Source organism: Callorhinus ursinus, unplaced genomic scaffold (assembly GCF_003265705.2).
Source record: "Callorhinus ursinus isolate GAN/ISIS: 27379988/994484 unplaced genomic scaffold, GSC_fseal_2.0 scaffold15, whole genome shotgun sequence".
In the NCBI taxonomy this organism is placed as follows: domain Eukaryota; kingdom Metazoa; phylum Chordata; class Mammalia; order Carnivora; family Otariidae; genus Callorhinus; species Callorhinus ursinus.
In genome coordinates this window covers 987,819-1,000,547 of record NW_027397077.1, presented here as the reverse complement: position 1 = coordinate 1,000,547, position 12,729 = coordinate 987,819, and the positions used below count along the sequence as shown (strand labels likewise).

The following is a 12,729-nucleotide window of genomic DNA, read 5'->3' as shown; positions in this document are numbered from 1 at the left end:
AAAGAAAGAAAGAAAGAAAGAAAGAAAGAAAGAAAGAAAGAAAGAAAGAAAGAAAGAAAGAAAAAGAAAGAAAGAAGAAAGAAACCATTGCCAAATTCAAGGTCATGCAGAGTTAACACCTATGTTTTCTTCTAAAGAGTTTTATAGTTTTAGTTCTTATATTTGAGTCATTGAGCCATTTTGAGTTAATTTTTATATATGGTGTGAGGTAGGGGTCCAAATTCATTCCTTAACATGTGGAGATCCAGCTATGCCAGCACCATTTGTTGAAAAGACTCTTTTTTCCCCATGGAATGATTTTGCCACCTCTATTAATTTTCTAGGGCTGCCTTATTAACAAAGTGCCACAAATTGGATAGCTTAAACAATAGAAATTTATTTTTGCACATATGCGAGGTCAAGATGCAAGTTCCTCTGGAGGGTTAGGAGAGAAAAATCTGTTCCAGGCCTCTCTCCTTGCCTTGTAGACCTTCTCACTGTGTCTTCACATCATCTTCCCTCTGTGCATTTCTGGGTGTCCAAATGTCCTCTTATAAGGACACCAGTCATATTGGATTAGGGTCCACCCTAATGACCTCATGTTAACTTAATCACATCTTTAAAGATGCTATCTCCAAATACAGTCACGTTCTGAGGTACTGGGGAATAGGACTTCCATTTATGAATGGGGGGGCACAATTCAGTTCCTAACAGCATCCTTGTCAAAAAGTATTTGGCCAGGGGCACCTGAGTGGCTCCGTTGGTTAAGTGTCTGCCTTCAGCTCAGGCCATGATCCCAGGGTCTTGGGATCGAGCCCCACATCGGGCTCCTTGCTCAGTGGACTGCTTCTCCCTCTCCCTCTGCCCTTCCCCCTGCTTGTGCTCTCTCTCTCTCTCTCTCTCTCTGCCTGTCAAATAAATAAATAAAATCTTTAAAAAAAAAAAAAGGAGTTGGCCATAAATGTGAATTATGTTTTCAAGGTTCATTCAAGTTGTAGCATGTATCCATGCTTCATCCCTTTTTATTGCCAGATAATATTAACTGTAACAACTTTTAAGGATCCACCCAGCATCCCCTCTATAGGAGCCATGCCCTTGTGAACTGGGCCAACCCAGGTCACCCGGGTGTGGAATCTGGGGCCCCAAGCCCAGAGCGTTGGGGCAAACCAGGAGCAAGGGGACCCACGGGCATTGGACTGTGAGCTCTGTCCCGTGTCCTGTCCCGTTAGGTGAGCTACATGAACAACCAGCGGTACATGGTGGCCATCATCTTGAGCGAGAAGCAATGCCAAGAACAACTCAAGGAGACTAACAAGAGCAGCAATGGTGAGTGGTCGGGGCAGTAGGGAGCCAGGGTGGTAGACTCCCTGCCCAGTGTCTTGGCAACCCCCAACCTTCCTGAGATGTATTATTGTGTCCCTGTAGCCTTGCTTCTCATGCTGAACCAGAAGGCCAAGACGCTGGAGGTGGAGGTGGCAAAGGAGAAGGAAGTGTGCACCAAAGACAAGGAGGGGCTGGTGCTGAAAAAGCGAATGGTGGAGGAGCAGCTGACCGAGTGTGGCAAGGCCCAGGAGCAGCAGCGGCAGGAGCGACAGCTGGCCGAGGACCGCCTGCAGAAGGTGCAGGCCCTCTGCCTCCCACTGGACAAGGACAAGTTTGAGATGGAGCTGCGCAACCTCTGGAGGGACTCCATTATCCCACGCACCCTGGACACGATGGGCTATAATCTGTACCATCCTCTCGGCTCGGAAATAACCGCCATCCGGAGAAGCTGCGACCACATGCCCACCCTCATGACCACCAAGGTGGAGGAGCTAGCCCGGAGCCTGCGGGCCGGCATAGAGCGCGTGGCCCGCGAGAACTCGGACATCCAGCGCCAGAAGCTGGAGGTCGAGCAGGGCCTGCGGGCCAGTCAGGAGGCCAAGGAGAAGGTGGAGAAGGAGGCCCAGGCCCGGGAGGCCAAGCTCCAGGCCGAATGCGCCCGGCAGACACAGCTAGCCCTGGAGGAGAAGGCAGCACTGCGGAAGGAGCGAGACAGCCTGGCGAAGTTGCTGGAGGAGAAGAAGCAGGAGGCAGAGCAGCTCAAAATGCAACTGGCCGTCAGCAACTCCGCCCTGGACACCTGCATCAAGGCCAAGGTGGGCTAGAGGGCCCTGGATTCAGGTTTCACTGGGGTCCGGTCTGGGGGCCATGTTGGTGGTGGTGTCTAATGGGTTTGAGGTGAGCTTCCCAGTCTAGGTCTGGTTAGTTAACTCACTTGAGAGTGTCACTGACATAGGATTGGGATGGAGTTTGGAAGGACATGGACAAAGGATTAAGGATTGGGATTGAGTTTAGGGTGGCTGGTGGGCCTAAAAATTGGTTGAGGGTGGGACGCCTGGGTGGTTCTGTCGGTTAGGCGTCTGCCTTCGGCTCAGGTCATAATCCTGAGGTCCTGGGATCGAGCCCCGCATCGGGCTCCTTGCTCAGCGGGGAGCCTGCTTCTCACTCTGCCTGCCACTCCCCCTGCCTGTGCACGCTCTCTCTCTGACAAATAAATAAAGAAAATCTTTACCAAAAAAAAAAAAATTGGTTCAGTGTGAGGACGGGGGATTCATGGAGGGTTGGTGTCAGGGTTGGGATGTGTCTGAGTTGAAGGATCAGGGACCATGGGTGGGGTTGGCAGTTAGACTGAAGTTTAAGGCTAGAGGAAGGCTTGATGTGGAGCAAGAGCTTGTGTTTGGGTTAAAGTGAATTCTTAGTGACCGCTGTGTTTAGAGTTGGTTTGAGTTAAAGTTAGGATTCCATCGAAGATTACATTAGTCTTAGAATTGGGGTTGTGCTGAGTTTGGATTGTGGGGGAAGGTTGAAAGTTAGGTCAGGTGTCGCATGCAAGGCAGCCTGGTGAGTCTAGCACTGGGAGTAGGATGTCAGTGGCTTGAGTTCGGTTGCGTGGGGGCACCAACCCTAGAGTCGAAGCTCAGGTGAGTGTAGGTGGCTGGTGGGTCTAGAGATGATTAGAGGTTTGGGGCCAAGGGATTTCATTAGCATTAGGATTGGGATTGGTGTTGACCATGGGTTAGGAGTTGAAATTGGTTTGGGTTTAGGGTGGCTGACTGAGGGTTGAATTGGGTTGGCATCGGGATATATTTGAAATGAAAGATTGGGTGACCCTGAGTTAGGGTAGGGAGACCTGGGGAGGGGTGAAGGTCAGGGCTGGGTGCAGAGTAGAAACTGAACAGGTGCTAATCTTGGGGTACAGTTCTTCCATTTGAGGTAGAGGCTAGGGTCTAAGGTTGAGTTGGGGTGAGTGTGGTATTGGGAAAATGTTTATGGGTGGCATTGGTGGAGCCCAGGGCTGGGCTGGGGGGAGGGGGTTGGGAGTGGATTTTTCATAGCAGCCAGGTCTAAGGAATGGGTTGGGATCAGAGTTAAATATGAAGTTATGGTCAGATCAGGTTTGTCATTAGGATTGGGTTTAGGTCAGGGTCTGATTCTAAGGAAAGTTCTGTTTTCATGTTGGGATTGGATTTTAGGTGATTGAGTTTAGAGCTGGCTTTGGATTTCAGGCTTAGGGTTGTTGGAGGGAAGGCAGTGGATTTACAGACCGGGTCGGCTTCAGCCCAGAGTGGGGCCGGGTTCGGTGTTGGGTGGATGGACTCACTTGGGGTCATGGATTGGGATCGGGTTGGAATTAAGATTGTAGGGGAGACCGAGGTAGGCCACTGCAGGGTCTCTGGGGGGGCTTCCAAGGAAAGCCAGTGTCTGGAGTCCCCAGTCCTTTGAGGGCAGGTGGGTGCAGGTGACTGTACATCCATTAATGTGGGTGTCTTTCCCCGATATGTTTCCCCGCCCTGGAAGGAACTCAGACCCAGGTGTCCAAGGGCATGGAGGAGCAGGAACCTCCCTGGCACTCTGGTTCAGGGACCCCGGCTTCTGTCAACCTCCCTCCATCTTTCTTCCCACAGTCGCAGCCGATGCCTATACCAAGACCTGTTGGCCCTGCCCCCAACCCCCAGCCCATCGGTGAGTGACAGAAAACAGGGCCAGGAAGGGGTCCGGGGATTGTCCTTTCTACTTCTTATCCCACCTCAGCCCTGCTGTCGGGGCTGCCAGCCCACCCCCAGCCCAGGGTCGGGGCAGCTGGTTGGAGCTGACCCCTCCCTCTCGCCACAGACCCAGCTGGCCTGGAGGAGTTCAAGAGAAGGATCCTGGAGTCCCAGAAGCCCCCTGCAGGCAATGCTATAGCTCCATCCAGGTAAGGCACTGGGCCGACTGAGATGGTTCAGTCTCAGGGCTTCAGAGGAGGCTGGGAACAGGACTAGGAGTGGAGGGAGGCTCATCTCACACTTGCTGCTTCCTTAATTGAGTGCCTGCTGTATACCAGGCCCTATGCTGGGTCCTGGGGACACAGTAGTGACCAAGACCCATGCAGGTCTGTTCATGAAACTCCCTGAGTAGGGGGTGAGAGAAACAATGAAGGAACCATGAAAAGAAAGACCAAGAGCCTACGGTTACTAGGTGCTTACTGTGACTTCAGCACGGTTGCAAGCACTCTGCAAGATCAACTCCCTGAATCCTCACAACCCTAATCAGTGGGCAAGCCACTGTCATCACCCACCACTTTCCAGACGAGAAAAGTGAGGGACAGAGAAGGCATGCACCGTGCTCCAGGTAACCCAGCCGGGGAGTGGCAGAGATGGGGACTCGAACCCAGGCTCTTGGACTCCAGGCTTCCGTGCAAGGGAGGGCTTCCATGAGGAGGAGGCCTTTGAGCTGGAGGATGGGGCTTGAGCTGGTCTGGGAAGGGCGGAAGGTACAGAGCTCCAGGTGACAAGAAGAGCCAGAGTAAAGGCTCAGAGGCCAGACTGGGGTGGGATGGGGGGGTGGCTGGAACTGAGGAAGGGAGGAGGGAGAGCAGAGGCGGAGACCCTGGGCCTCTCACCCCACCCCTCTGAGCCTCTTTTTCTCACCTCTACAAAAGCGGAGGTCTCTGAAATCAAGGGCATGGAAAACTCTGCTAACTGTAAAGTGCTGTCCACAAGTGCCTAAAGCAAGGGGCTGGGGGTTGCAGCCGGGCGCATCAAGACACCCCTGTGCACACTCAGGTCAGGGCTCCGTGTCTGTACCCCGCACCCCCCCCACCCCCACCACCTCGTACAGACCATGCATCACAGGGAAGGTGACTCAGGCCATTGCCCCGAGAACATCCTGTTCTCCCTCCCGGGTGGTGGCTACGCTCCCCGTTCAGGACCACATCGCTGACCAAGGAGTCTGGGATGGGCATTGCCATTCACAGTTTAGGACCCGGGGCTCCAGGAGACACCGGGGATTTCAAGTCAGATTCCGCTGACCCCAAGCCTGTGCCTCCCATGGGCTCTGCCAGCAAGACTGTGGTCAAGCTGGTCTATTTCAGCCTCGGGGTCTATTTCAGCGTGGGGACAAATAGACTTCCAGAGGGCTGTCTTCAAATCTCAGGGGGTCCTCCACATCCAGCTCCATTTCCTGTATGGCTCCTCTTACATAGCCCCTCTGACGGGGAGCTTACCTTCTCCCAGAACTTGTCCCTTCCGCTCAGGATGGCTCTGTCTGGGAGAAATCGCTTAGCCTCAGGCAGCCCACTGAGAGGGAAGCAGGAAGGTGGAGAGAAGACCCTGCTCCGAGCAAACAGTTTTCCTCTCTCTATCTTGGCCCAAAGCCATCATGGCAAGGAAGGAGGTTCTATTATTATCCCCACTTTTCAGAGGAGGAAACTGAGGCCCCAGGGAAGTGACCAACCTGGGGTCATGCGTCAGTGAGTCAGGGCCAGAGCCAGGCTCCCAGCCCAGACCCGTCCCAGCTGAGAAAGGGGAAGCTCTTGACATTGTTTACCCCCAAGACATCCCTCTACAGAGAAAACAATGAGTACTTAAGGCAGGGCCCCTCCCGCCTCTCTCTGCCGGGTCTCAGGAAGGGGCTCTGGCTCTCTGAGCTCCAGCCTTGATTCACCTTCCCCCTGAGAAAGGGGCCATCAGCTCTGGCTTGGAGTCCCAGCGAGGCCAGACCCTTGGTGGGCTAGCCTAGGCAAACCATAGGCTGTGGTGTCACCAACCACATTGGAATTTTAGATGCCTCCGGGCAGGGGCCAGGGCCGAGGTCCAGCATCAAATCACTCAGCCCCCCCAATCGGGGGAGTCTCTTCCTTCTCCACTCATTCCTTCTGGGCCTTGACAAAGTCTCCGAGGTGCTAACACGCTCCCATTTGCAGCTCCCCCTGCGATCCCAAAGCCAGGGTCAACCCTCAGCCCAGCATCAGCTGGATGGGAACACAACGTCTTGCTTTTTCCGTGGACATTTTTAAGTCATTTTCTCTTGATGGCAAGTGCACTGGTTTTCCTTTTTACCTGATAAGACTGTGTCCTTTGGGTATCCATTTATTTAAGTTAAACACACACCCACAATTGATGTGAAGACAAATAAGGAAATACTGGTTTCAGGGGAAGGTGACTGGATAAGACAAAAGTTGTGATGCAGTTTTGGAATATAGGTGAGGTTGCGGGGGGGGGGGGGGAGGTCCGGAGCCGATGGCCAAGAAAGAATTCTTGAGACGTCTTTGGTGCAAAATGGTGGTTTTATTAAAACACAGGGATAGGACCCGTGGGCAGAAAGAGCTCCTGCACCGGGGTGGCGAGGGGTGGCTCATTATGTACTTGGGAGCTGGGGGAGGTCAGGAAAAGGGAGGTTTCAAAAGAATTTTCATAAACGAAAGAAGACCCTCGAGATCCTGGAGGCCTGGCTGTTATCAGGCTGAGACTGGTGTTCCCTCCGGCAAAGCAGTAACATTAAGAGAGTTGGGAGCTTCCTGGAAGAAGGTCCCACAGATCCCACCCAGGAGTTGGGGGCCAGGGGGAGGTTGCAGGGTGTCAGCTGGTGCTTTGTCCTCAGCTAGCCTTCTGCTCCCTCAACAGTGGCAATGTGGAAGGTTGAAGATGGGGAGTCCGGCCCTGGCTCTGAGCCGGACACACAGCGAGTCTCATTCAAGTTCATTGCCATCCCAATTGTGATTCGGTTTGTTTATTCAACCCGTGTGTCTTGAGCAGCTGGGGGTTGAGGGCACGAGTAGGAAGAGGCAGAGAAGCCAGCGCCCTTGTGGGGCTCCCAGTCTAGTGGGGCAGACAGATGCTTAACCAGATGCGTGAGCCCCTTGGCGGTGGGCGAGGCAGAAAAGGGATGGGGCAGTGTGAGGTTAATATTTTCCACAGAAGGCCAGGCAGGCTTCTCTGCCCTGCATGAGGGTGATGCTGGGGCAGAGAACTGGAGGAGGTGAGGGAAGAGCCATGGGGGTGGGGTGTCCCTGGAAGGGTGTACCAGGCAGAGGGCACAGCCCACGCCAAGGCCCTGAGACAGGACCAGGCCTGGTGAGGAGGCTGGTGCGGCTCAGGCAGAGCGATCCAGGGGGTGAGTAGGAAGTGAGGGGGGCACGGGGGGCGCAGGTCAGGTAGGGCCTGTGGCTGCAGTGAGAACTTCGGGAGCTTTGGGATAGCGTGAGCAGAAGAGGACATGACTGGCCTCAGGTGTTCAGAGGCACCCTCTAGTCGCTGTTGGGGGGTGAAGGCGGCAGCCAAAGACCAGGGCAAAGGCACCTGCCCTGGTCCAGGCATGTGATGTTGGGGGCTTGGGAGACTCGGTCTCTGAGAAATGGCCAGGGACCACCTCCTTGCAGGCTGGCGGGCAGGAGTGGGTGAAGAATGTATGCCAGGGCTGGCCGGGAGCCGTGTGAATCCTGGTCAGGCTGGAGCCGGGGGGGGGGGGGGGGGGGGGGCAGAGCCAGCCAAGGAACGTGAAGCTGCTCGGCCCCAGGGAAGAGCCAGGGAAGGAAGGGAGTGGGCCAGCGGAAGCAGGACTTGGCTGAGGCCCCCTCCTCCCCGACCAGGAAACAGCCTCTGAGCCAACCCCTGACCCCTCACGAGAACCTCTGTTAGGCCAAGGAGGGGGAAGGGCAGTCCAGACAGCAGGATGGCTCCTGCAAAGACAGGGGGGAGGGGTGCAGTGAAGCAATGCCTCCTGAAATTTTGGAGGACTTTGGCAGGGTTTAAGTTCCTGATGAGGAGGACTGGTAGGGACAGAGAGGGTGGAGCCTTGAATGCCGGGTAGAAAGGATCTGGCTTTGTGGGCAGGGCACTGGGGAGCCAAGGAGAGTGTGTGAGGAGGGGCAGACTCCTGGGAAAAACCCTCCTGAGAATGGGTGAGGGGCTAGACCCGGGGCAGTTCTGTGGAGACAAAGGAGGGAGACTGAGGCCCCGTCTGAGGGGTGGGGGATATGGACAGGAGCTTTGGGGCAAACTCCCAGGATCCCCAGGGCCCTGGAGACCCCAGGTAAAAGGCTGCCGCAGAGGCCTGGAGCACAGAAGGTGGCCTCTCTGACCACCGTCTCTTCATCTGTAGACTGAGGAGGCCCACGTCCCAGCCCCACCCTCCCAGGGAGGTTCAACAAGTAGGAGTCTAATGGGAAGGCTGAACCCCAAAAGAGCCGAAGAGTCCTTGGTGGCAAGAAGGAGCCTGGGGTTGGGGGCAGCAGGCCCAGGCAAGGTTTGTCCTTCCATCTGTCTGACTATTGTGTTACCATGTCCTTCCTGCCCTAGCGGCTGAGGAGGCTCCAGGCCCTGAGGACCAAGGTGTGGCCCCGCCTGGCCAGTCTGCGGACTCGGGGCAGCGAGATGCCCACGGCGCAGCCTGCAGCCAGGGCCCCGGCCGGCCGAACGCCCGCGCGCACGCCCGAGTGGCTGCCCTTGGCCTCTGCCGCACGCCCGTCCCTCCCCACACCCCACGACGCCCCTGATACTCTCACAGCCCCTCGCCCACAGACATGGCAGTGACATCCACAGACATAGCAGTGACGTCACACACACGCGCCTTCTGCCCAGCCCTTGCCCCATGTCGTACCCCTCCCAGGCACTCAGCATCCCCCCGTCTGCACACCCCCGTGCCCCCGCCACAGCGCCCTCCGATTTTCTCGTCTTCGGACTCCTCACCCCCAGTGTGCGGGGCCTAGGGGAAGTGGGAATGGGAAGACAGCCTCCGGTCCCCCCGGGAGAGTCTCCAGGCTCCCCTGCCAGGCCGCACCCGAACCCAGAGCAAATGTCCCCCGCTGACCCCATCATAGCCCACAATTGATGTGAACAGCAGCTGCCTCTCGTTCCTCTCCCCCCACACCCAGCCCTGCCCCTGGCCCCTATAAATGTTAGTGGCACTAAATAAATATTGAATCCTTTCCAAGACTCCAGAGTGGTGATTTTTGCTTTGAAAAGTCACCTCCTAGTGATGCCTGAGAAAAGACCCCGCAAGCTAGGATCCCTCCCCCTGTCCCCAGCCTGTCCCCAGGCCAGAAGAGTCTGGGGTGACACCAGCTTCCCTCAAAGCCCTGAAACTGCTTTTTAAATACCTGCTGTTTGGGGCGCCTGGGTGGCTCAGTCGTTAAGCGTCAGGGGCCTGCTTCTCCCTCTCCCTCTGCTTGCCACTCCCCCCCGCTTGTTCTCTCTCTCTCTCTCTCTCCACACCCCCCAACAAATAAATAAATAAATAAAATCTAAAAAAAAAAAAAAAAGCACAGCTTCTTAAAAAACAGGTTATCCATCTGTGACTTTCATCTTCCTAAGATGTGCAAAGATTTCCCCCCAGGTACTGAGGCAGGACAGCTAACCCTCTCCAGAATGTCTCCAGGAAGAGTGTCACTAAAGGTTCAGGCCATTTGTTTTGTCTTGTTTTGTTTTGTGGCGAGATGGGATGTCAGAAAGGGCACCAGGGTCCAGTGGGAGTGCTTTTTTTTTTTTTTTAAGATTTTATTTATTTATCTGACAGAGAGAGACACAGCGAGAGAGGGAACACAAGCAGGGGGAGCGGGAGAGGGAGAAGCAGGCTTCCTGCCGAGCAGGGAGCCCGATGTGGGACTCGATCCCAGGACCCTGGGATCATGACCTGAGCCAAAGGCAGACGCTTAACGACTGAGCCACCCAGGCGCCCCCAGTGGGAGTGCTTTAACACACTAATCACTAAATTCGTGGGGAAAACAGGAAAAAGTGCATTAGAGGAATACAGGGAAATCTCATTGTACCCAGTAGACCGGAAAAAAAAAAAAGTTTAAAAAGCCATAATACCTACTGCTGGTGAAGATGTAGAGAAAGGACATTTTTCTACAGGACTAGTAGAAATGCGAATCTCATCGTGGCCCTCTGGAAATTAGTTTGGTGATATTTCATTAAAGTAAAGATGCACAAACCCTTTGGCTCAGCAACCCCATTTCTGGGATTTTATCCCTGAAAAGTAAAAACTCCAGGAAATAAAGCAAATGGCCATCAGTAGAAAAACGGCCTAAAAATTGTGGTCTAGAATCTCAGCTTGTCATTCGCTGCCTCCACCCCCACCTCCACCCCCCATCTTCCCCACTGCCCCAGCCCGGATTCCCTCCCAGCCCATCCTCCCGGGACCCTAGACAGGGAGGGGATGAGTCACAAGGAGCCGGGGCTGGCAACGCCACGCTTAAGGCAGGCTAGTCAGGAGGGACAAAGGAGCGATATTTCCTGGATACGGAAACTCGGGTGAGAGACGCCTGCTGCAGGAAACACTCGGCTGGGGCCCCGCCAAGCCAGGGCAGGGGGGTCAGCCAGGCCAGGCCGCCTAGACGGGACAGTCTGGAGGCCCCAAGGAAGTGAAGACGTCCCTGACCCTCAGCCTACTGCCTGGGCAGCGGGAGACTTGGAGAGGGTGATGATACCGGCCAGTCCCAGCAACCACAGGATGTCTGAGTTTTGGGTTCCGGAGCCAGACATCCCTGAATCCAAATCTTGACTCATTCGGTCTCAGCCTCCATTTTCTCATCTGAGAAATCATCTTTCTAAACTTTCTGGACACATGGGCACGGGTCTGACTTTTGGTTGGTCTCTCCCATCCAGAGCGTCCCAGGGTATCATCCCTCCAGCTGGCCCCCACGCCCGGCCCTGCTGGTCTAGAGAGACCTTTTCCATCATGGGATCTGACCATGTCCCTCTCTGGCTCACACACTCTCCATGGCTCCCTATCACCCTGGGAACAAAGTCCAGTTCCTCAGTTCTCTTGGGCCCCCCTGCCCCCCACTGCCGCCACCCCCACTTCCAGTGCAGCTCTTGCCTCCAGCTGCCCTGGACCTTTCATTTTCTGGCTAAAGACTATCTCTTAATTTGTGCTCTCAGACTAGACTGCCTTTTTCTTCTTCCTGCCCCCCAAATATCCCTCCTCCAGGCAGCCCTCTTGATTGCCCCAGGTATTGTCCTTGCTCCCGATGGGGCAATCCCCAGCTCCATCCCTCCCTTTATGCAGACCTGACCATGTAGGTCTGACTCCCCCAAGTTGGTGGTTCCCCCGGGGGGCAAGGTGGGGACTGGGTACCTGTCAGGGAGCAGTTGGCAGACCACCTCCCTGACCTTGTGGCCCAGCCACCGGGTGAGGTTCTGACTCTTTAGGGATTTCCTGTGACCTCTATAAATAACCCCCATGGCTGCTTCCCACAAACCACCTCATCCTTCTTGGAAAAAAGGGACTGTAGCCAAGGACCTCAGTCCAGCTGTGTGCCAGAGCCCGGGGGAGGCGGGTGGGGCCCAGGCATCCTGCCCCAAGAGCGTCTCTCTCCCCACCCAGACCCTGCTCACCCCTCCTGGGAGCCCTCTGAACCCTCCTGATGTGGAGGACATCTGGACACCCAGCCCCGCTAAACCTATGGTATTGCTTCTCTCCTCTGGGCCTGTTTGTATTCCCGAAAAATAGACATAATAGCAATATTCGTGGGCTCAGCTCACTGAGTGACCCTTTCCCTCCAGAGGCCCCCCATGCTGGGACAGCCCTAGCTGCTAAACAAGCAAACAAATCGATAGCGACACATTGCAACGAAGTCCGTGAAGACACAGGGTCAGGGGGCCCCCTTTGGTTGGGTGGGTGGGTCGGAATTCTAGATGCCTTCTGAAAACTCTCTTCATACTCTTTGTTGGCCCTGGATACTTCCCAGCCTCTGCTCACCGGTGCCCTAAAACCTGAGAGCTTGTATCTTCGATCACTGGAAGTAGGACTATTTTTCTTATTCTGGAAGGGATCCTGACCCTGTTTTAAGACTGTTTTTCTGCCTGTGGCAAGGGATTAACCGTTCACCTGCCGGGTGGGTGTGGAAGCCTGGATCCCAGGGTCCTTAGAGGGTCAGAGCGTTGATGGGGGGCGGGGGGGGGGCGCTGCCAGGACCTTCTTTTGTTAGAGGAGGACGCCCTCTGCTGGTTCATCACCAACATAACAGGCCCCTGTGAGTCTCAGAATCCAAGATCTCACCACTAATTCAAAGGGATACATGCACCCCCATGTTCACAGCAGTATTATCTACAGTAGCCAAATCATGGAAGCAGCCCAAGTGCCCGTCAGCAGATGAACGAAGAAGATGTGGTATATATACACAATAGAGTATTATTCAGCCACAAAAAGAATGAAATCTTGCCATTTTTGCAATGACATGGACGGAGCTAGAGTGTATAATCCTAAGCGAAATAAGTCAGTCAAAGACAAATACCATATGATTTCACTCATATGTGGAATTTAAGAAACAAAACAAATGAGCAAAGGAAAAAGAGACTCTTTTTTTTTTAAAGATTTTATTTATTTATTTGTCAGAGAGAGCACAAGCAGGGGGAGGGGCAGAGGGAGAGGGAGAAGCAGACTCCCCGCTGAGCAAGGAACCCGATGCAGGACTTGATCCCAGAATCATGACCTGAGCCGAAGGCA

General features: G+C 54.7%; 1 protein-coding gene across 1 annotated transcript in view; it reads left to right on the top strand.

Annotated features, from left to right (window-relative positions):
- Nucleotides 1-9,208, top strand: part of PLVAP (plasmalemma vesicle associated protein) — a 12,683-nt gene extending 3,475 nt beyond the window's left edge. The window contains exons 2-6 of the mRNA XM_025885059.1: nucleotides 1,209-1,305; nucleotides 1,405-2,117; nucleotides 3,927-3,984; nucleotides 4,135-4,216; nucleotides 8,580-9,208. Of these exons, the coding sequence (XP_025740844.1) occupies nucleotides 1,209-1,305; nucleotides 1,405-2,117; nucleotides 3,927-3,984; nucleotides 4,135-4,216; nucleotides 8,580-8,586 (957 nt within the window). The 3' untranslated portion in view covers nucleotides 8,587-9,208. The remainder of the gene's footprint in view (nucleotides 1-1,208; nucleotides 1,306-1,404; nucleotides 2,118-3,926; nucleotides 3,985-4,134; nucleotides 4,217-8,579) is intronic.
- The last annotated feature ends 3,521 nt before the right edge of the window (nucleotides 9,209-12,729 follow it).